The 21,098-nt window shown below is 39.1% G+C and overlaps 1 protein-coding gene across 6 annotated transcripts in view; it reads left to right on the plus strand.

The window, feature by feature from the left end:
* The window catches only part of PPP1R13B (protein phosphatase 1 regulatory subunit 13B), a 65,400-nt gene extending 44,532 nt beyond the window's left edge, over positions 1-20,868 (plus strand). For 3 of the 6 annotated variants that reach the window (XM_039368946.1, XM_039368942.1, XM_039368948.1), the window contains exons 8-18: positions 5,092-5,256; positions 6,294-6,474; positions 9,274-9,375; positions 11,311-11,474; positions 11,756-12,257; positions 13,370-14,130; positions 14,916-15,053; positions 15,145-15,278; positions 15,431-15,597; positions 17,591-17,790; positions 19,595-20,868. In XM_039368946.1, coding sequence (XP_039224880.1) covers positions 5,092-5,256; positions 6,294-6,474; positions 9,274-9,375; positions 11,311-11,474; positions 11,756-12,257; positions 13,370-14,130; positions 14,916-15,053; positions 15,145-15,278; positions 15,431-15,597; positions 17,591-17,790; positions 19,595-19,636 — 2,556 coding nt within the window. In that variant the 3' untranslated portion in view covers positions 19,637-20,868. The remainder of the gene's footprint in view (positions 1-5,091; positions 5,257-6,293; positions 6,475-9,273; positions 9,376-11,310; positions 11,475-11,755; positions 12,258-13,369; positions 14,131-14,915; positions 15,054-15,144; positions 15,279-15,430; positions 15,598-17,590; positions 17,791-19,594) is intronic. The other 3 variants (XM_039368943.1, XM_039368947.1, XM_039368945.1) reach the window with 3 other exon arrangements.
* Positions 20,869-21,098: the final 230 nt, after the last annotated feature.

The following is a 21,098-nucleotide window of genomic DNA, read 5'->3' on the forward strand; positions in this document are numbered from 1 at the left end:
CTACCGCTGGGTCTCCCTTCATCCCCACGGGCCATTTGGTCATTAGGGAACTCATCACAGTCCCAAACAGAGGGTGGGATAGGCGAATTCTCATCGCTCTCCCGATCCCCCTCCCCACGGAGGTTACAGGAAACCCCGAGGACCATGCTAACCACAGCACCTGCAGGGTCGCAGGCAATGGTCACTCCTCCTGCATTGACGGGGGATCTGCTAGCTACCCTAATAGCACAGGCAGTGGACCGTGCATTTGAGGCCAGGGCTCAAACTTCAAAAGCCAAGCCTCTAGGACTTAGAACGAGGCATCGGGAGGAAACGGAGGACCATCAGGACCTCTCCTCCATCTCAGACTCGTCGGTCTCTGAGGAAGCTTACCTGGACCAGCCAGGTACGTCACAAGGGATTCAAATGTCTGAGGAGGAGGAGGACACCTCACCTCAAGGGCCGTCCTTCAGCGGCCTGTTTAACCCTTCTCTTTTTGTTACTATTCTGCGCAAGGCTGAGGCCACAGCCCATCTGGGGCATGGGACACCAGCGGAGCCTGTCACAGTTGACACGGAGGCTGAGCCGACGTTCGCCGAAAAGGTAACCACTCAACACCGCATACCATGCCCGACCATGTTCCTAAACACAATAAGGAAACAGTGGGCAGCGCCAACCTCCCTACCGCTTCCTAGCAATGCGGAGAGGAAGCTATTTAACGTAGCAAGGGAGCTAGAGGGAACATTGGAGGTGCCGGTGGTGGACGAACCCATAGGTCCCCTGATATCGGACACGGCCATATCAGGAGATTTTGCTGAGGCTCTTAAAGCCGAGGACCGAAAGAGTGAGTCCAACTACAGGAGAACGCACCAGGCAATAGCTTGGGCTACCAGGGCGTCTACCTCTGCGTCCTTTTTCTCCAGAGCCACACTTTGTTGGCTCCGTGAGTTACAGGGCCGGGTTCCCATGGAGGATATACGCACTCACCAGGAACTCAGCAAAATGGTAGCGGCCACGGAATATGCGTCGGACGCAACACTTTTAGCGACCATGTTTTCAGCCAAGGCAATGGCGGCAAACAACACGAGCAGGCGCATCCTCTGGCTAAAGAACTGGCAGGCGGATACCAAATCCAAGTGGAAATTGGCTTCGGCTCCGTACCAAGGGGCAAAGCTGTTTGGTGAGGCACTAACGCCATACCTGACAGAGAACAAGGACAAGCGCAAGGTCCTTAAACACATGCTTAAAAGGCAGGACAAGAGACCCGGCTCCTGGGGAAGGAAACAATCCTTTCGTACGGAAGCCAGGGTCAACTACTTTCAAAATTCCCAACCCTTCCAAGCTAGACAGGATAGGGAAAGACAGGGGGACAGACAGAACACAAGACATAGGCAAACACAGGGAAGACGGCCCTTTCGGGGGAACAACCGCCCCTTCCGCCGTACCAGATGACTCCCGCCCAGACCTTCCCATAGGGGGCAGACTAGCAGGGTTTGCTCCCCAGTGGGAAGAGACCACCACGGACGTATGGGTCAGGAACACCATACGTCATGGTCTATCTCTAGAATTTCTCTCAAAGCCCCCGAACCGCTTCCGCCCGTGCCCCTGTCCCACAAACCCAACAAAGAGAAGGCTCATGAACGAGGCCGTTCAGCACCTTCTAAACATACGGGCCGTAGAGCCGGTGCCTATGAACCAGAGAGACCAGGGGTTTTATTCTATCCTCTTCGCGGTCCCAAAACCCTCAGGGGGTTGGAGAGCCGTTTTGGATTTGAAAAGGCTAAATTTCTACATAAAATACCGCAAATTCAAAATGCAGACACTACGCTCCATCCTTGGAAGCGTAAGGAAAGGGGATTTTCTGGCATCGATCGACCTCACGGAGGCATACTTGCACATCCCTATCTCTCTGGCTCACCGCCGCTTTCTACGGTTTGCCTACAGGGGGCACCATTTTCAATACAGGGCACTTCCATTCGGCCTGTCATCAGCGCCCAGGGTGTTCACCAAGATTCTGGCGGTTCTGGCAGCACAACTAAGAAACGTACCAGTCAGAGTCCAGTGCTACCTGGACGATATTCTAATCCAGTCATCGTCCGCCCAGCAGTCTCGGGCGGACCTAAAGTTAGTGATAAAAATGCTGCAGGACCACGGCTTCTCGGTGAACTTTCCAAAGAGCCATCTAACCCCAACTACGAGAATACTCCACCTGGGAGCGGTCATAGACACAAAGGAATGCAAGGTGTACCTATCACAGGAACGCCTCAGCAGCATAAAGAAAGCCGTAAAACAGGTAAGCCGCGGGCAGTCAGTGACGCTGGTCTGCCTCTCCCAGCTGCTAGGGAAGATGATATCGACCATAGCAATAGTTCCTTGGGCAAGGCTGCACTCAAGAGAACTGCAATGGTTCATGCTCCCGTTTCAGAGACAACAAATCAGTGCATCCCGGAAGAGGGTAGGCATATCTCTGAGAGTACGACACTCCCTCAGGTGGTGGCTATCTCCAGCTCTCCTCAGGGGGTCCCCCTTCAGGGAACCAGACAGAGTAGTAGTCACAACAGATGCAAGCTTATTCGGCTGGGGAGGCCACTTGGGGACCAAGTGGACACAGGGCCGCTGGTCAGCGGTGGATCTCCGACACAACATAAACTGGCTCGAGCTGCGGGCTATTCACCTAGTGTTAAGGCATTTTCACAGCAGCATAAAAGGCAGGCACGTACTGGTCCTGACGGACAACGTGACAGCCAAGGCCCACATAAACCGTCAGGGGGGCACACACTCTCGCTCGCTCTCGGCCGAGGCCCTCCTACTGGGGGCCTGGGCGGAACAAAATCTGGCCTCCATAAAGGCCGACCACATATCGGGGGAGGCAAACATCCAAGCAGATCTGTTGAGCAGATCAACAATAGATCACTCGGAGTGGCAACTACACCCGAGGATCTTCAGGGAGGTCTGTCACCGCTTCGGGCTTCCCCAGGTGGACCTTTTTGCCTCTCCTTCCAATGCCCACCTAACTCGCTTCTTCTCCCGATTCCCATCCAAGGGAGCAGAGCAGACGGACGCGTTACGGAGCCCATGGCCAAGGGGGCTCCTGTACGCGTTTCCACCCTTACCTCTCCTTCCGGCGGTAGTACGCAAGATTCTGCGGGAAAGGGCCGAGGTAATCCTTGTGGCCCCTTATTGGCCAAGGAGACCTTGGTTCGCAGACTTGAGGAGTCTCTCCCGCACGAATCCATGGCGGATTCCTCCGGAGAGGATCTCCCTCAAGCAGGGGGAGATCTCCCACCCAGAGCCACAATGGCTACAACTAGCCGTCTGGCTCTTGAACGGTCAATTTTAGCCAAGGGGGCTTGCTCACAGGGTGTAATTAGGGTCATACAGGCATCAAGGCGCCCCTCCACGAACCGTATCTACGAGGCCACGTGGAGAAGCTTCCAATCATGGTGCTCTAAACAGGAATTGTTACTCGAAGGGATCACAATTCCCAAGATCCTAGAATTTTTACTAGATGGCCTAGAGAGGGACCTCTCGCCAAACACACTGCGCAGGCAAATCGCCGCCCTCTCAACTATACTTTCTGCCAGCCCCGGTGAATCCTTGGGCAAGCATCCCTTAATACGATCCTTCCTCAAGGGGGCTGCAAACATCAGACCGCCAACCGTGCACAGGTATCCATCGTGGGAACTACCACGAGTACTACAAGCTCTTACCAGAGCGCCCTTCGAACCACTCAAAACATGTGACATTCGCTATCTGACCCATAAGGTAGCATTCTTGGTAGCCATCACGTCAGCTCGGCGGATATCCGAGTTAGCTTCTCTCTCAATGAGGAAGGACCTGTGCCATTTTCACAGGGACAAGGTAGTCCTAAGAATAGACCCTTCATTCATTCCAAAGGTCAACTCCCTTTTTCACAGATCACAGGAAATAGTCCTACCAGACTTCTGTCCAAACCCAGCTCATCCCCTGGAACAACAATGGCACACCTTGGACGTACGCAGGGCACTAAGACATTACATTTCACGCACAGCGGAATTCCGACGCTCGGAAGCGCTTTTCATATCCTTCCACCCTGCTACTAGGGGCCGGAAGGTCTCGTCCTCTACCATCGGTAGGTGGATTAGGGCATGCATCACGGGGGCATACCAGGCGGAGTCCTTGCAAGTCCCCAAGCATATCACAGCCCATTCCACAAGGAGTGCTGCCACCTCAGCAGCATGGGCCATGCAGGCTTCTATTGAAGAGGTATGCAGGGCAGCCACTTGGGCCTCGCCCTCTCCATTCATTCGTCATTACAAAATCGACAGGTACTCCTCTGCAGAGGCCTCCTTCGGTAGGAGGGTTCTCCAGCAGGTGCTAGACCAAAGTTGCACACGGGACCAGTCTATTCCCCAACCCAAGGGACAATAGGCTTTGGTATGTCCCACTGCGTGGATTATCCATCTCCAGTGCTGGAGAAGGGGCGTTGACTTACCTGAACGCCTTTTCTCAGCACGGAGATGGATAATCCACACCCACCCTTATAGACTAGAATAATAGGGTATATTTAGTGGAGCCAAAACGTCTTACTGTCAGTCAATGGCTGCGCTCGAGTCAAGACTAAAGGATCATGGTCCAAGACGGGGCGTGGCAACTTTGGCTGACTGATCTGATTGGCCAGGAATACAGTCTCAACCCACTGCGTGGATTATCCATCTCCGTGCTGAGAAAAGGCGTTCAGGTAAGTCAACGCCCCTTTTTGGTCTTTGTACATCAGACATAGATTTCTAGCTCTGTAAAAATTGGTCTGCAGTGGGCAGACCATCTGATGGGATTGAATCCCCCTGCATAGATACACTTTAAATGAATGAAATCCCCTTACTTTTCTCTCAGTTCCTGAAAAAGAAGGTTTAGGTTTGGGTGTCTTAAACAACAGTCTCTTACCAAACCACTGAGTTTCAGAAATTTCTGAGATACACATGAACTACTGTCATTTCATTTTTTTTTAAATGAAACAAATTTCATACATGCATGTTTAGATCTTGTCTGCTGGATCTTAATTCTTTTCACATTAAAGATCTGTGAATAAATTTGGGTCAACTTTGAATGATAATAATTATTTTTTTTAAATAGATTCGCAACAGGCTTAATCAAGAACAGAATACTAAACTTCAGCAACAGAAAGAACTTTTGAACAAACGTAACATGGAAGTGGCTATGATGGACAAACGAATCAATGAGCTACGTGAGCGCCTGTACAAGAAAAAAGTTGAGGCACGTCAAAAAGAAAACATCCCTGTAAGATAAATTATTAAAAGGGCCACATTTCAGTGAATTCTGTAAAGCCCAATGAAATTCCATTTTTATACAGCTGTAGCATTCTAATATCTGGAAATATTCTTAAGTTAGTGAGAAATGTATAACTTTTTAAAATACCTATTCATACCACATGTGTGATTAAAATGTGTTATATACGCTGGCAAATCTGGTGTTTATTTTCAGTATTACATAAAAGATTGCAATAGTTGCAATACTGTGAAATACATGACAACTTAGAGAGAATGCTCTAATCTGAAAAGTACTAATTCTTGCACAGAATGCTCTTATAATTAGAACAGTAAAATAGATATTGTATTTACTTTTTTATTAAACGTACTTGCCATCCATCTTGCCAAAGGAAAAATGATCTCCTCCTTCTCTCTTGATTTTCCTATCAGCTATCTATTAATATTTCTAGCCACATTCTTGTTGCTTAAAATCAATAGAATGTGAGCGGGAAACCTCTGACCATCTCTATCAGGGGTGACAAACTGGTGGCCCGCAGGCGGGATGTATCACGCGCAAACTACTCCCACCCCCACTCCGCAAAGGCAAAAAATGTGATACGTCATGTGATGTAATCGAGTTTGATATCCATGAACTATATCTTGCTGAACCACAATTTGCAGAACCTTCAGCTGTTGTGGCAATCATGAGAGAAATCTGTCAGGCGTGCTTTTATAACATATGAAAGGCTACAGTTTCTTCAAATTTTCAAATGAAGAAAATGGATCATATCTGAGATAATGTCTGATCATTCTTTTTATATTGAAGTAGACAGTGAATGATTTAAGATTTCCAGAATTGAAGGCATTAATATTAAGAAATAGAAATTCTAAAGATGTGCCTGCCTTTATCATAAAATCATTGCTAAAAACATGCTATCCAATAAGATTGAGATGAAGGAAGTGGAGTAGATGGCACTAATTACTTTTGAGCTTCAATGAAGCAATTCTAGCTTTTGTTTATTTTTAAAAATGCATATTAACCCAACTTTTGATTTGTTATTTTTTTAGTTAAACCGAATAAATGGAACGTCCTCCCCACAGTCATCATTGAATGCTTCAGGCAGAGTTGCAGCAGTTGGGCCATACATTCAGGTTCCTAGCTCCAACAACTATGCTGTACCACTTGACCCAGTAAAACCACAGTCCCTCACAATTACTACTAGCACAACTCATGGAAGGTCGAAATCTGGTAAGTAGCTCTTATTGATTCTATTTGTTTTGTGCAGAGGGAGATGATAAAGGAGTATTTCTTTGAGATGGCCCTCTATCTCATGGGATAAAATATTGAAATAAAACAAAATGGCTCCTGCAACTTTCTTTGATTTTAATAATCTTGAGATAAATATCTCTGTCTCATATTTCTATTTGGTATCCCTATGGATTTTCTAGATGTGCAGTATTATGCAATTCTGCTATGAAAAGTTAATTGCAAGAAGCATAGAATTAAAAAGTTATAAGATGAATATTTTTTTCAAAAACAGTAAGATTGATCTTCAATTATGTCTATATTTATACATAAGCTTTTTTTTGAAAGTTAACTTTTTTCTCCAGCAAATCAAAAACAATTTCTGTAAAGATTATATATTAAGTATATAAAACAGGTTTATTCAGAATATATCAAATGTCACATTTTTGTTCGTGTAATTTCTGGGGTGGGATTGTTTTTTTTTTCTTTTTACCTATCACTTATCATTTATTTTTGAATTTTTATCCATAACCTGTTCTTTCTTTTCTTTTTATTTGTGAGTATATCTAGTTATTTACTGTACAAACTATAGGTATGGTAGACAAACTCCAGGACTATGGAAGATTTCTGATTTAAACATTATAATTGTATTGTATTCTCTTATCTCTTCAATCTGCTACACACGATATTCACTCAGCACCTATTTGTTCTAAAATTTTGCATTGTGAATTTGTAAATTATTGACAAATTAAGAAATTCTAATTTTAATATGGATATGTGAAATTTTATATACAGATACATGTTAAACAGAAAAGAATGTTTAGAGGTTTTGTAATATCCAACTGTGTATTTTAGATAAATGTGTATATGAGTTTTTGGGAGGAGGAAAGAAAAAAGAATGATTCAGACATTTCAGTGATTAGCAAATTTTAATACTCTCTTTATATATCTAGAAGAAACAGAATAGCTTGTTAACATTAACTGTGATTCAACTTTCAAAATACTGGGGTAATCTCTGTTTCCAAAGAAACATGAATGCATGTGTTGTTCATCTCAAAAAGTGCTTTTTCAAAAGGCAAGTGGACTGTTTTTTCCTTGAGGAAGAAGGAAACAAAATGTTTTGTTCTTCTTCCTCAAGGAAAAAAAGGCCAGTTGCCTTTTGAAAAAGCACTTTTGAGACACTTTTGGGACCTGGATGATTGAGATCTCCATAGACATGCATTGTTCATCCTACCTTTACTTATATTCTCTGCTGTGTTCAAGCTAAACAAATGATATAATTTTAGGAATGTTTTAAACTAATATTTTTGTAAACCCTAGATGTCTTTCTAACTAGAATAGTTTGGGGATTTTTTTAAAAAAAATAATTAAATCAGGAATAAAAGAAAGTTCACACTTCCATTCTTGATCTCAGTTATGAATTCCACTGGTAGTTTCAGAAAGCAGGTCACCCATACCAAGGGCAAAGAAAAATAAAGTTTTCAAATAAAATTTGAGTTTTTTTGGAAGCAGTGCAAAAGGGTTCTGTCACTGTCTTCTAGGATATTTTCTCAACTTCTTAATCTAGTTATAACCATTAGAATTTCTGATGGTGTCTTCTAATCTAGTAATAACCAAGTTTTAACTTTTTAAGGTTGGCCATCTGTTGCCATATAACTGGGCACCAATAGGGCAAACTATTTTTCAAACTGAAGAGGCTTTGAAACTGCGTTGTCTTAGGTTTATTCTGTGTGACTATGTGCATATGTCTCACCTGTTATGTGTCAATCGTCCCATTGACACATAACAGGCTCTTTAGGATGACCAAGAGTGTAGCTTTATTGAAAAATCCATCTAGGCACAGCAGAAGCAAAGTCAGTTCTGGGAGTTTCCTGCAAATGCCCACATAGGTAAAACCTCTTTTTCCCCTCCAGGCCACTCACAGTTTATAGTTTACCAATTGAGTTCAGTTCTTTTGTTTTGGGGGAAACTGTGCCACTCAAACATTCTTCATAACTTGACCTTGGCGGATAACGTCTTGCTGGCAACAGAAGGCTCTCGTGCATTCCACAGCCTCCCCCTTCCCTTGGGAATTCACCACCCTCCTCCTATCACTGGCAAACTGCAAGCGAAGGCAGGCGCAGGCAACTATGGAGTCAAGTTTGACATTATGAAAATGAGGAAAAAAATCTCATAACTATTACTTTAATTTTTTTCATATAATTAAATTAAAACCTAGAACTACACCAGTATACCGCTTGTATTTGAATATATTGGATATTATGCTCTGTAGCTTATAGAATGCAGAAATAACTGACTCGATTCATCTTTTAACATTCAGTCATTTTTTGCAGTAGGTATTCTGCTCTTGTGTTTTGCTAATAGGTAAAAAAGCCAGAATTCTGCCTTGTCTCTATTCTACATTTTAATATATATTCTGATATTAAATTGACTATGAAACTTTCCAAGACAGATTTTAAGCTATAGATTTGAGGTCACTTTTTTTAGATATGTGTCTAAATTAAAGCAATCTTGTCAGCATAATGTATTTATATTTCTTATATACATTCATATACAGTATTTGCCTCCAGAAATTGATTTCAAGATGGCTTATAATCCTACATGGGATTTTTTTACATGTGAAAAAAGTTCTTTAAATATGGAACACATTTTGGCTGCTGCGTCAGCTATGATTTAAAAACCACAACATTTCCTCATATTAGGCAAGCAGGCATGAAGTCAATGTGGTTGTTGTTGTAATGGTGGGGTGGGGGGGGTTGAGTGGGTAGAGAAAGTTGATTTTCTGATTCTTTGTACTACTAGATGATGGTAATAGGTGGTCATGGACAGTATCAGACCTTGATGTCAGACCTGAATACAGCTCTACATGGTATCCAAGAAACAAAACTAATCAGTTTTGGAAATGTATGTTTTACAAATCATAATATATTTAAACCAAATATATCCTTCAATGATTTTAATTCTCCAATCAAAAATCAAGTCATTTTATTCACAACTGATTACTTTTCAGCATGCTAAATTTAAAGATAAATCTATAACATTTAAAATTCTAATATAGATTTTAATATATTGTTATTCCATTTTTTGCATTCTAGTCAGCTTCTTGAAAGGTTTATATTTCTGAGAAGATATTTAATTAAAATAAGATTATTTAGTAATTGATAATATAAACATTGGGTGATTGAGTAGAGGATCACAAAATGGATATTTAATGACATTGAAAATCATGCTCGTGCATGTGTATGGGAGAGAAATGTAGTTATTGTTAATTTATCAAAACTATAAGAAAATACATATTTTAATGGTATAGAATTTCTCTGCAGTAATGCTACATTCTCATTTATTAACTAAAAAGTGTGGCTTATTGCAGCTTTAATTTAAATAAGTTAAATTAAGACACAGAATGGTATATTCTAAGTTTCATCTTCAGCAGAATGTTTTCCTGGAATTCATGTACAGTAGCATGAATACGTTTGTGAGCAACGGTGAATATGGGAGTTGCTTGTTTTTAGAATAGAATGTTTACTCCAAACATACCTTTCAATCTGTGTGTGTGTGTGTCTTGCACAAGCTGAGTATAAGGATCTACTGTTTCTTCTGCTTCTTTGCACAATCAGTCTTTTTTCTCCTTAGTAATATAATAAGTTATTAAACTTGCATGATGCTGATTCGGGCACTCACAACAATCAAAGACATTACAGTAAAACTGATAAAAGATAAAGATAGAAGTTAAACATGGCAAGTGTGACAGACAGATGGAACGAAGCAAGAGGTCTCATTCTCTCCTTCCCCCAAAGGTCTGAGTAAAGAGCTGGGCCTTCATGGCTCTTCTAATAACATCCTAAGACTGACAAAGGACCAATTCACAACTGTAATTTGTAACAATGAACCCGAAAAATTATATGAATCAACTTAAATTCAGTTTAATTAACATTATTTAATAATAATACTAAATTAAAGGATATTAAAGGGTTATTTGGAGCAGATAGCCTACAACAATTCTATCACATGCTATTAGTTGTTGAAATCCTCTCCTAAACATTTACAATTAAAAAGGAGAGTCTTTTATATTTGACTACACCATGACTTGCTACTCCTACATGAGTATTGTATTACATGTAATTAATTACATTTTGGGGAAATCCTTTAAAAATTCTTGCAATTACTATTTTATTAGATTCAATTTAGATTCCATGAACGGAATTTTTTTCTTTTTTCTCTTCTCAACACAAAATCATGATTAAAAAAATTAGGGAGCTCTGCTTTTAGCCTATTGAACTAAAAATAGGTAGAAATTTAAAGCAGAAATTCTTAATGAACTTAATATGCTTAGACATTTTTAATGCCATTAAATATTTTGATAATTCTGTTGTAAGTAATTTCTAACTGTAGAATTAATGTCATGGCCTTATTTAAATTGCACCCTTAAGCAAGCAAAAATTGCGCAATTCATTGGGCAAAAGCACTGATTATAAATGCATTAACTATTTTGCCCCTTTCAAGAAATGACCCTAGGAGAGAATTTCAATGTGTATAGCTGATTATGATAGAATTGCTTTTTATCAGCTATTAATATGCTTCAGAAACTGTGTCTTCTGAATGTAGCCATTTTAAATAGGTAGTTATTTTGACATGAATATGTTTATAACCTCTTGTAATTTGATCATGGTATGGAATAGAACAGTGCATAAATAATGAACCTTTAGAATTAAAAGTACACCTGTTTTTGACTTCTCTATTATTACTTTTATTTCCTTAATGTACCGGTAATTTTTTTCTAGATCTATTTGATTTATTCTACAAGCAGATCTTTAATGAAATATTTTCCTTTCTTTCAAGCTAATGATGGAACATGGCCTGCACTTAAACAAACTGCTGTGGTAAAACCACCACAACTCTCTAATACAGACTGGAAGGAATCAAACATGGATGCAAGTTTAAAACAAGGAACTATATCCAGTCAACCTTTGTCATCTTCAGGATTAGGAAGTACTGATAAACTGGTGGGTTTTTCCTTCCTTCCTTCCTTCCTTCCTTCCTTCCTTCCTTCCTTCCCCTCCCACCCTGCCTCCCTCCCTCCCTTTTGCTTCACATAATATTAAAAATTTCATTGCTTGTACAACTTGCTACAGAATCTCTATACAACTCATTTGTTAAAATGTTATACTATGGAGCTCCTTGGCAAAATTTTATGCATCTTGTCATTAGATTTATATTTCAGTTACCTAGTTTTCAGTGTGGAATAGAGCAGTCTAACCAGGCTTTTAAAACGTTTTTTTCCTAGAGTCTTGATGTGGGCAAAATGCCACCAACTATTCCTGGTGTAAATAAACAATTGCCTCAAAACTATGGGACCTATCCAAGCTCTGTTCCTTCAGGACCAGGCTCCACTAATTCCTTGGAAAGACGAAAAGATGGCAGCCTGCCAAGGCCTAGTTCTACAGCAGTGAACCGGCAAAGACCTATTCCTTTACCACCCACAAGTGGCATTCACCAACCAGGTTCTTCACAGCAGATACAGCAGAGAATATCTGTGCCTCCAAGTCCAACATACCAACCTTCTAATGCACCATTATTTCCAGGCGGTGATAGCAGGCCTGATCTCCCTTTAACAGTGGCCATTAGGCCTTTCTTAGCTGAAAAAGGTTCAAGACCCCAGTCTCCTAGGAAAGGGCCTCAAACTGTGAATTCGAGTTCCATATATTCAGTCTATCTGCAGCAAGCAACTCCACCAAAGAACTATCAACAAGCTGTGTATAGTACGCTAAATAAGTCAGTTAAAGCAGGTAGAATAATTTTATGCTACTTTTTTTGGCTATGCTTTAGAAGTTGCAACCCTTTAGGAATCAGACTTGGTTTGTTTAACAGTTTAATAATTGTGGACAGTGATTCTGAGAAGTATATCAAAAAGAGATAAGAAGATATGCATGTATGTCTGTATATAGTGGGGTCCTTGGTTCTCTCTGAGCTTGATTGTTTCCTTGTAGACATTTTCAAACTAAGTAACATTTTTAAATTTATTTGTATCTCACCTTTATTATTTTTACAAATAACTCAAAGCAGCAAACATATCCACACAACTGTGTGAGGTGAGTTTGGCTAAGAGAGAAAGTCACCCAGCTGGCTTTTATGCCTGAGGTGGGACTAGAACTCAAGTCTCCTGCTTTCGAGCCTGGTGTCTTAACCCAAGGGTCTTCAAACTTGGCTCTTTTATGACTTGTGGACTTCAACTCCCGGAATTCCTTAGCCAGCGTGCCTGGCTGAGGAATTCTGGGAGTTGAAGTCCACAAGTCATAAAAGGGCCAAGTTTGAAGACGCCTGCCTTAACCACTAGATTGGCTCTATTAGTGCTAGTAGGGACTGGAGTTTGTTCTTATTTCAGTGTATGAATATATGAAATAAAAGGACATTTTAATGTCTCTGTATATATAAAAAGCCTTGGTGAGACTTAGTTTAGTTTAAAAGAGGATAAAAAGGAAGATCTAGAATGATAATAGAACTAGGATTAAAATATATCTTGACCCTCAAGGGGAGAAAATAAATGATTAATTTTTTAATTTCTCTCATTCACACTTCTAAAAAGCACTTAACCTTTGGTGTGATTGTTTGTTGTGATTCCTGTTTAAAATATGTCTTATTTCTGTTTATGTGCCTGTTGCAGGGGGCTAAAATAAATCAAACATGGGAAATAATCAGACATGTTTGGCCTTATAATTTCTTTCTCTTCAGGATACTTCAATTTCTGAAGATTTTAGAAGGGATTGGAGAGTTATATATGTATATTGGAAAATGTTACAAAGTCAACCACTGGCATAAGTAATTTTGATTTTTTTTCATTTAAAATTATATATAATTCTATTTTACTTTTAACTGTCCCTCTCTTGCCTTCTCTTCTCAGTCTATGGGAAACCTGTTGTACAGTCTGGCTCAACATCTCCTTCACCACTTCCCTTCCTTCAAGGATCTTTGCCTGCCAGTACATCACAGTCTCAAGCACCAAATGATACGAATGAAAAAGATCAAGAGCAGGAAGTCACTCCATCCTCTGGTGATAACAGTAATGTAGAAAACATTCCTCGTCCTCTCAGTCCAACAAAGCTCACTCCTATTGTTCATTCACCCCTTCGTTACCAAAGTGATGCTGATCTTGAAGCTCTTCGCAGGAAACTTGCCAATGCTCCTAGGCCTTTGAAGAAGCGAAGTTCTATCACAGAGCCAGAGGGCCCCAGTGGACCAAATATTCAAAAACTCTTATACCAGCGCTTTAATACCTTGGCAGGAGGAATAGAAAGTGCCCCTTTTTATGAGCCAAGTAACTCGCAAGATTTCATCGGTACCTTGGCAGATGTTGATAATGGAAATATGAACACTAATGGCAATATTGAGGATCCAGTTTCAGTACCTTCTACAGTTCCTCTTTCTGATGAGCCTTCATCAGATGCTAACGACAATGAACTACCTTCTCCTGCAACTGAGGAGTTGATCAGTGTAGAAACTATAAATCAAATTCCTGAGACAACTGAGGATGACAACAACAACAACCCTGCTGTGGCTCCTCCTGTTGAGCGGCCTCCTAGTCCAATACCCATGGGCAGATCCCCAGATGACGAAGAAGTGCAGGTGCTACCTGTTCTTCCTCCTACACCTCTGCTTCCTGTGGTAAGTTACAGCAAAACAGGAATAACATATTTAAAACCATATTTTTAATAAATGTGTTTTTAATTTGTCAATGCCATATGTCCTTTTTATAGCAAACTTCTCCAGTGGTGACTTAACATGTGACTTGGAAGGCTGAAAGGATATTTCATCAGTCAAATAATGTTGGCTTGCTACAGCTTAACAATATTCCTATTTTGGCATCCTTAAATAGGTTGACAGGAAGTCTAGCAGTTTGCTGATGAGCCGTATCTGTCTTTTATGAGTTATAAATTAGAGGCCATACTTCAAAACTTTCTGTTGTGGGTTTATGGCCAACAAAGTGGGTCACCAATAACTCAACACATTTTTAAGCAGGAGAGAGAGAGAAATATAATGAAAAGCTGAGTCTCTCTGTAGTGGTTGAAGATTATTAACATCCTAGAATAGCCCAAGTAGATTTTCAGTTGTATTGAGAAAATATGGTAATGATTTTATACATACTTAAAAGAAGGTAAAGATTAAGTTGGAATACATCTTTTATTTGTTCTTCCTTGTGTTCATTTCTAGCCTCTGGCAGATTAGAAATGAAAATTGAATCTTAATTAGCTCATGGATAATGAGATAGTGAGTTGAGCAGTATATAAATTTAATAATGAAGAATGAGATAGCTCTGGATAGCGATATATATATACATTTAATATATTTAATGATATATAAATTTAATAAATACATAAAATTTGGATTTCAATAAGTTGAATATTATCACAATAAAGTAATTTAAAGATAACTCTCACGATGTTGTTCAGGCGAAAAGGACCAACCTGAAGAAACCAGACTCAGAGAGAACTGGTCATACCTTGAGGGTAAAATTCAATCCCTTGGCCCTGCTGTTGGATGCCTCACTAGAGGGAGAATTTGATCTAGTGCAAAGGATCATATATGAGGTAAGCTTGGAAATAGGATCAAATTCATCAGTTTTGTTTAATAAATAAACAAATGTATGTTTCATGTAGTCATGCCTGTTTTTTGCCCTAGGTGGATGATCCCAGCAAACCTAATGATGAAGGAATCACCCCCCTGCACAATGCAGTTTGTGCTGGCCATCACCACATAGTTAAATTTTTGTTGGATTTTGGGGTCAACGTTAATGCAGCAGACAGTGATGGATGGTATGGTATTAATAAGGTGTATTAATAACCCTTCTAACAATTGGAGAAGAAAAACTAGCAGCCAGATGCTAGTTGGTTTCATCTTAACATATATGTTTATATCCTTTATTTCCTTTATTTATATTGATTTTCCAATACCTTCTTTGTTTCAGGACGCCTTTGCATTGTGCTGCCAGTTGCAACAGTGTTCACCTCTGTAAGTTACTTGTTGAATCTGGAGCAGCAATTTTTGCTTCAACTATAAGTGATATAGAAACTGCAGCAGATAAATGTGAGGAGATGGAAGAAGGATATATTCAGTGTTCCCAGTTCCTATATGGTAGGTTTCATGTTTCCCTGTAGAATTTGAAGATTCGTAACTTAATAATGTATCTTCTTAGCTCATTTCAAGATCTATATTAGTATTTACATTATTACAAAAATTATTTATTTTGAATATTTGCACACATAAGACATAAATTTTCATGAACAGTACTCACTCTTATCTGAATTTGATTCTGTAAATGGAGAAATGAAAAACCTAAGTTCACTTGCCATCTGTCCCAATCTGTGCCCTTTAGATGTTAAGAGTGCAGTACAACCCTCACAATATTGTCAGATGAAGAAAACTTTTGTTTAGATTGGTCGCTGTAACAGTTGGTAGGAATAATAGTTCCTCTTCCTTTGCTCAGTACTTTGACTGGTGTTCAAGATTTCAGGTACTTGCCACTTTAAAATATCACCTTTACATAGTATGGCCAGTGAATAGACAGGATTTAATTCTCTCAAAGAAAATGTGTGTATGCAAGTATTATGTCAGTATGTAAGAGGGCTTAAATGAGAATGGAGAGATTATAAAGCAGATGGATATATTATTTTCCCATATTCATTTCTATCTTTGAGGGAGTTTGGCTATTAAGAAACAGGAAATATAGTCTTTTTATTAGAAATGAGATCTGATGAGATCTGATTTTAGGAGACATTTACTTTTTTGCTCTCATCACTGGGCTGTATTTTTAAGACTTATCTGGGCTAGAAACAGCTGCATCAAAGAAAAGATCATTGGAATTTACTTCTCCAATCAATAGGAATTTCTTCTCTGGGCACCAAAGTATTTCCACTATATAATACAAATATGCACTAATCATACCAAGTAGTAAGGGAAGAGGTGGGTTCTTTAGAGCAGCGGTCCCCAATCTTTCCACCTCTGTGGACCAGTGGAGATGGCGGGAGGGGGAAAGACAGGATGGTTCCGCACAAATGTGTGCACCCACTGCTTGCACAAATGGAGTGTCATGCGCTTATCCACTCGCCTTTTTTTTCTTTTTTTTCCTGTTACGCAACAAGTGCTCTTGATTTCTTAGCAATTTTTGATACTATCAATCACAATATCCTTCTGGACCAACTGCAGGGGTTCCAGTGGGTATTGAGGGAATACCCTTAGCCCTTCACATGTGGGGATACTTTCCCCTCCCTTCCCCTGTTTAACATCTACATAAAGCCACTGGATAAGAGCATCTGCCATTTTGGGGTTCAATATTACTTAGCTCTACGTCTCAACTTTGAGATGCATAGTTGAAGCTATCAGTGTACTCAGTTTCTGGAAGCTGATCAGGTCTGGAAGGGGGAGAATAGACTTCATTCAATCCTGGTAAGACATAGTGACCATTATTGATATTGGCTGGAGCTGCATTTCTCCGTTCAAGACTGGTGTGCAACTTAGGGTCCTTCTGAAATTATAAATACTGTTCAAGTAGCAGGTGGCAGCTCTGGCCAGGGCTTTTGCACAGGTCTATCTTGTGTGCCCACTGTGCTCCTTCCTTACATGGCAGGCCCTTCTGATAGTTATTCGTGCCATGATCACCTCACAAATGGATTATTGCAATGTAATCATGGGGCTGTGTTTGAAGATCAGCTGGAAATTACAGCTGCTTCAAATATGGAATAGGATGTAAATATCTGAAAGAATGCTTGTCTCCATTTCTGCACAATTAGGATATTTCAGCAGAGTGGTTGTGTTCCAGGTCCCCTACATTAAACTTCCTCTTCTTGAGGGCCAAAGGAAACAAGATATCAATTTTTAAAAATGATTTTTATTGTTTATTTTTTTACTGCCCAGAGTCAGTTGGAGTTTATACCCCACCCAGAGTCCATTGGATATTTTGCTGATATTTTTACTGATGAAGCAGTGAAGTAGGGATAGGTTATAATTATGCAAACTTTACATTTTTGTTCCTCCTGGCCAGAAGCAAGGGATTAAATTTTAATTTCATAATTGAAATTATACAGTTTTTAATTTCAAATTGTTCTTTTGTTAAAACATTTGTTAACAGGTGTACAGGAGAAGTTAGGAGTCATGAACAAAGGCATAGTTTATGCCCTGTGGGATTATGAAGCTCAGAACAACGATGAGTTGTCATTTCATGAAGGAGATGCACTTACAATTTTGCGACGCAAAGATGACAATGAGACAGACTGGTGGTGGGCTCGGCTCAATGACAAGGAAGGCTATGTGCCTAAAAATCTCTTGGGGGTAAGTATGATACATATTTTATCCTAAGTTGTGACATAGTGCCCAGGCTGAATATATGATTGTTCATACCAAAGCCATTACAAATTATAGTATTTATTTTGAAAAAGGAATAACCACATTAGAAACCATTAACACCAATGATTAATCTACACCTTTATATGTATTTTGCTTCACCTTCTAATAGCTTGAAATAGTTATCATAAAGCCTACCATTAGAAAATAAGTACATGTGCAATTACCATAGTGTAAGAGTAATCCATATGAAGGGCTAGGGAATCCTGGTCAGTGGAAGGAAGCTTTCAGTTCTTCAATCATGGTTTCTATGAACCATATAGTTCTCCCCAATCTCAGGAGTTTTTGCTTTTAAATAATCAGAATAGTAATATATCCATGCAATAATCTCATGCATACTTTATTTTATTCTTTCTTACATTTGTTACTAAAGAAGATGCTAAGAGCATCAGGACCTTTTTTGCAAGGTGTTAAGTGAACCAACCATATGCTAGGGGCCAGTTTTGCAAAAACCCATAATAAAATGCAGTCACATGACCATGAGGCACTGCAAATGGCCCCTTGCCTAGTGCCCCAAATGCAGCCATGTGACACACACACACCTGCCATCCGATTCAGATTGTAAGTACCCTGGAGAGGTCACTAAGAAACCAGTTGTAAGTCCAGAACTGCTTGTAGTAGACTTCTATAAACATTGCCAGTCTTTTTTGATCACATCTGATACAATAGGTCCTCTCATCCAACAATTACACTTTGGAAGTTTGTGTTGACGACCATAGATTCTTAGACTAGTTACTAAACCATTTTCCTCAAAACTCATTCTTTCTTTCTCTTAGTTCAAGATATAACTGTGCAAAATTGGTGATTAATGGTTCTCAGGCTACTTTGCAGATTTAGCTGCAGATGACTTTTTTTGTTTATAAGTTGTTTGGCCACTCAAAAGGGAGGGATTTTTTTGTCCCTGACAAAGGCTTGAAAAAGATGTCAGCTGTCATACTATGGCAGAGCAAAAAGAAAAGAAAGATAAGGCCCATGGTTTGCTCCAGAAATTTCTGTGGTGATCCTAGAAAAAAGCAATTAGCAAGAATTATGCATATATATGCAGATGTTTATGGGAGAAAGACTCAAGCCAAAGTTTATTAAAGCTTTCAAAGGTTTTGATCAGAGCTCTGCATGGGTACAGAGTTTATGTGAATTCACTGATGACCACTTGAATATCTAAGTTGCAAGTAGATAACTGATTATTTTCAGGAGTTTGGAGAAATAATTAGAAGTAAAAACTGCTAATACTGATTGCACTTTAAATCCAGAAAATGACTGTGAATATAAGTTTCACATGGGAAAATGGATATTCTATACCTTGGCTCCCCCTCCCTTCTTTTTAATGAAAATTTGTGCTTTCTGTACAAAAGCCAGAACCCATTAACTTTAGTTCACTGCACTATTCAGTGTTTCTTCTGATATCAGGCAAACCTGACAAGAACAGCATTCCTTAGATATTAGTAACTTATAGTAGCATTTGAAACATTCTAAAGTAAAAGTCAATTAATAAATTTATGATGTACTAGCTATTTCTCTTCGCATTACTTTAAGTAAACCAAGATATACAGTACATATTTTATATAGTAACAAGTGATTTTATTTCTGTAAAAAAGCCAAGAAGTATTTTTCATCTCCTCATACCCATTTTTTTATAATGCTTCAGAATTTCTAGAAATATTACAGCTTTGTCCTTACATGCTCATCATTCTTTTGCACTTTAAAGTTTACTTCCAATTTCATGTTATTGCAGTTATACCCAAGGATAAAACCAAGACAGCGAACACTTGCCTGAATCACTTGATTTGTCAATATTTTTTTCTGGGAACTGAAAGATGGAAAGTATACACTGGAGACATTTGCAATTACATTTCACCACAAATTAAAGCTATTCTTGTTTTAAATGGTGCTCTTGTTTAATATGATAGACAGCATTTGAGATTTTCGATCTGCAGTTTTGTAAGTGAGGTCTGCTCCATATTAATATGCCAATCATTGAGAGAGGTACTCAAACAGTCTACAGTATTTTTTGCCAATTGAATTAAAAGTGCTAGATGTTAAAACCTTTGTAAAATGCAGATATGCTGTCTACTCTGTCATAGTTCACTGTAGCTGCCCTGTTATGTCAAGAACATTACAATTAAAATATTCAATTGAATGTTGATTTTAATGTGTAAATCCTTAAAGATCTTGTAAGAGTTGACAAGTTGAGAGTAATGAACAATCTTCTGATATAAAAGGTGTTTCTGACAGGACAGAGAAGCATTTATCCTGAATAGATTTTGCACACTTCTAAAAACTGCACTTGTTCCTTCACTTGATGTTTCTGCTTAATATTCTGCTTACAGTACAAATTTATCTTCCCAATATTCTATTACCATTCCTCAAACACATCCTGACTTCTATTTCCTTGACAATCCTGATTTAAGGAACTTGTATGTCTTATGAAAGAAAAGTGCAATAGTTGGAAATGGTAAGAGGTAGGTTATAAAAGCTAGAAGATTTACTTTAAGGACATTTAAATTTTATTTGTGAAAGTAGGAAGGTGATTAAAAGGTTGAATAAAAAGACATGTTGGTTCAATAGACTGAGGCTGAGAAAGGAGAGACGGTTTACTTTTTGGACTGAAATAGTATCTGTGATTCTAGTGACCCTGCTTACCAGGGTGTGATATGCAATAAACCCAGTATCTACTTTCAAGCGAAGAAGCACTTCACTGGAATACTAATTGTACATGGTTTTATATGCAGAAGTCTATTTTGAATTTCCCATTATGTTGTAACCATGCTTGTTTTTTTGCCAGTAAATTCTAGACCAATTGGCTTTATTCATTATACATTGTGCATAATTTATAACCATTCCTGCAGTGCTGTGACTTGCTTTTATTATTGTTTAGCATCAATTGTATATATTGTGTGATGAGAAGTGAAAGGGTATTGTAAAAGAATATTTGCTAAATGAAATTAAAAGTTAAAAGCCTGCAATACACTGCTAATCCAGTGTGCACAATAAACTACTACTAAGATATTGTTGACATTTTGGGTGTTTGTTTTTAACATGTATGATTTTTCTTAAAGTCATTTATGAAATTTTCATACAACACATATTACATGTGTTATGCTGTTATATATTCTCTGAATGTCCTTGAGAATAATGTGCTAAATCAAGTCTTCAAACAGAATTCTTTAGAAACTTTCTGTATTTGTATTTATCTTTTACAGTTTTCCTGCTTAATTTGTACTTGATTTCATATCAAG

The sequence above is a fragment of the Crotalus tigris genome, unplaced genomic scaffold (assembly GCF_016545835.1).
Source record: "Crotalus tigris isolate CLP2741 ecotype Arizona unplaced genomic scaffold, ASM1654583v1 scf7180000020955.813331, whole genome shotgun sequence".
Lineage (NCBI taxonomy): Eukaryota > Metazoa > Chordata > Lepidosauria > Squamata > Viperidae > Crotalus > Crotalus tigris.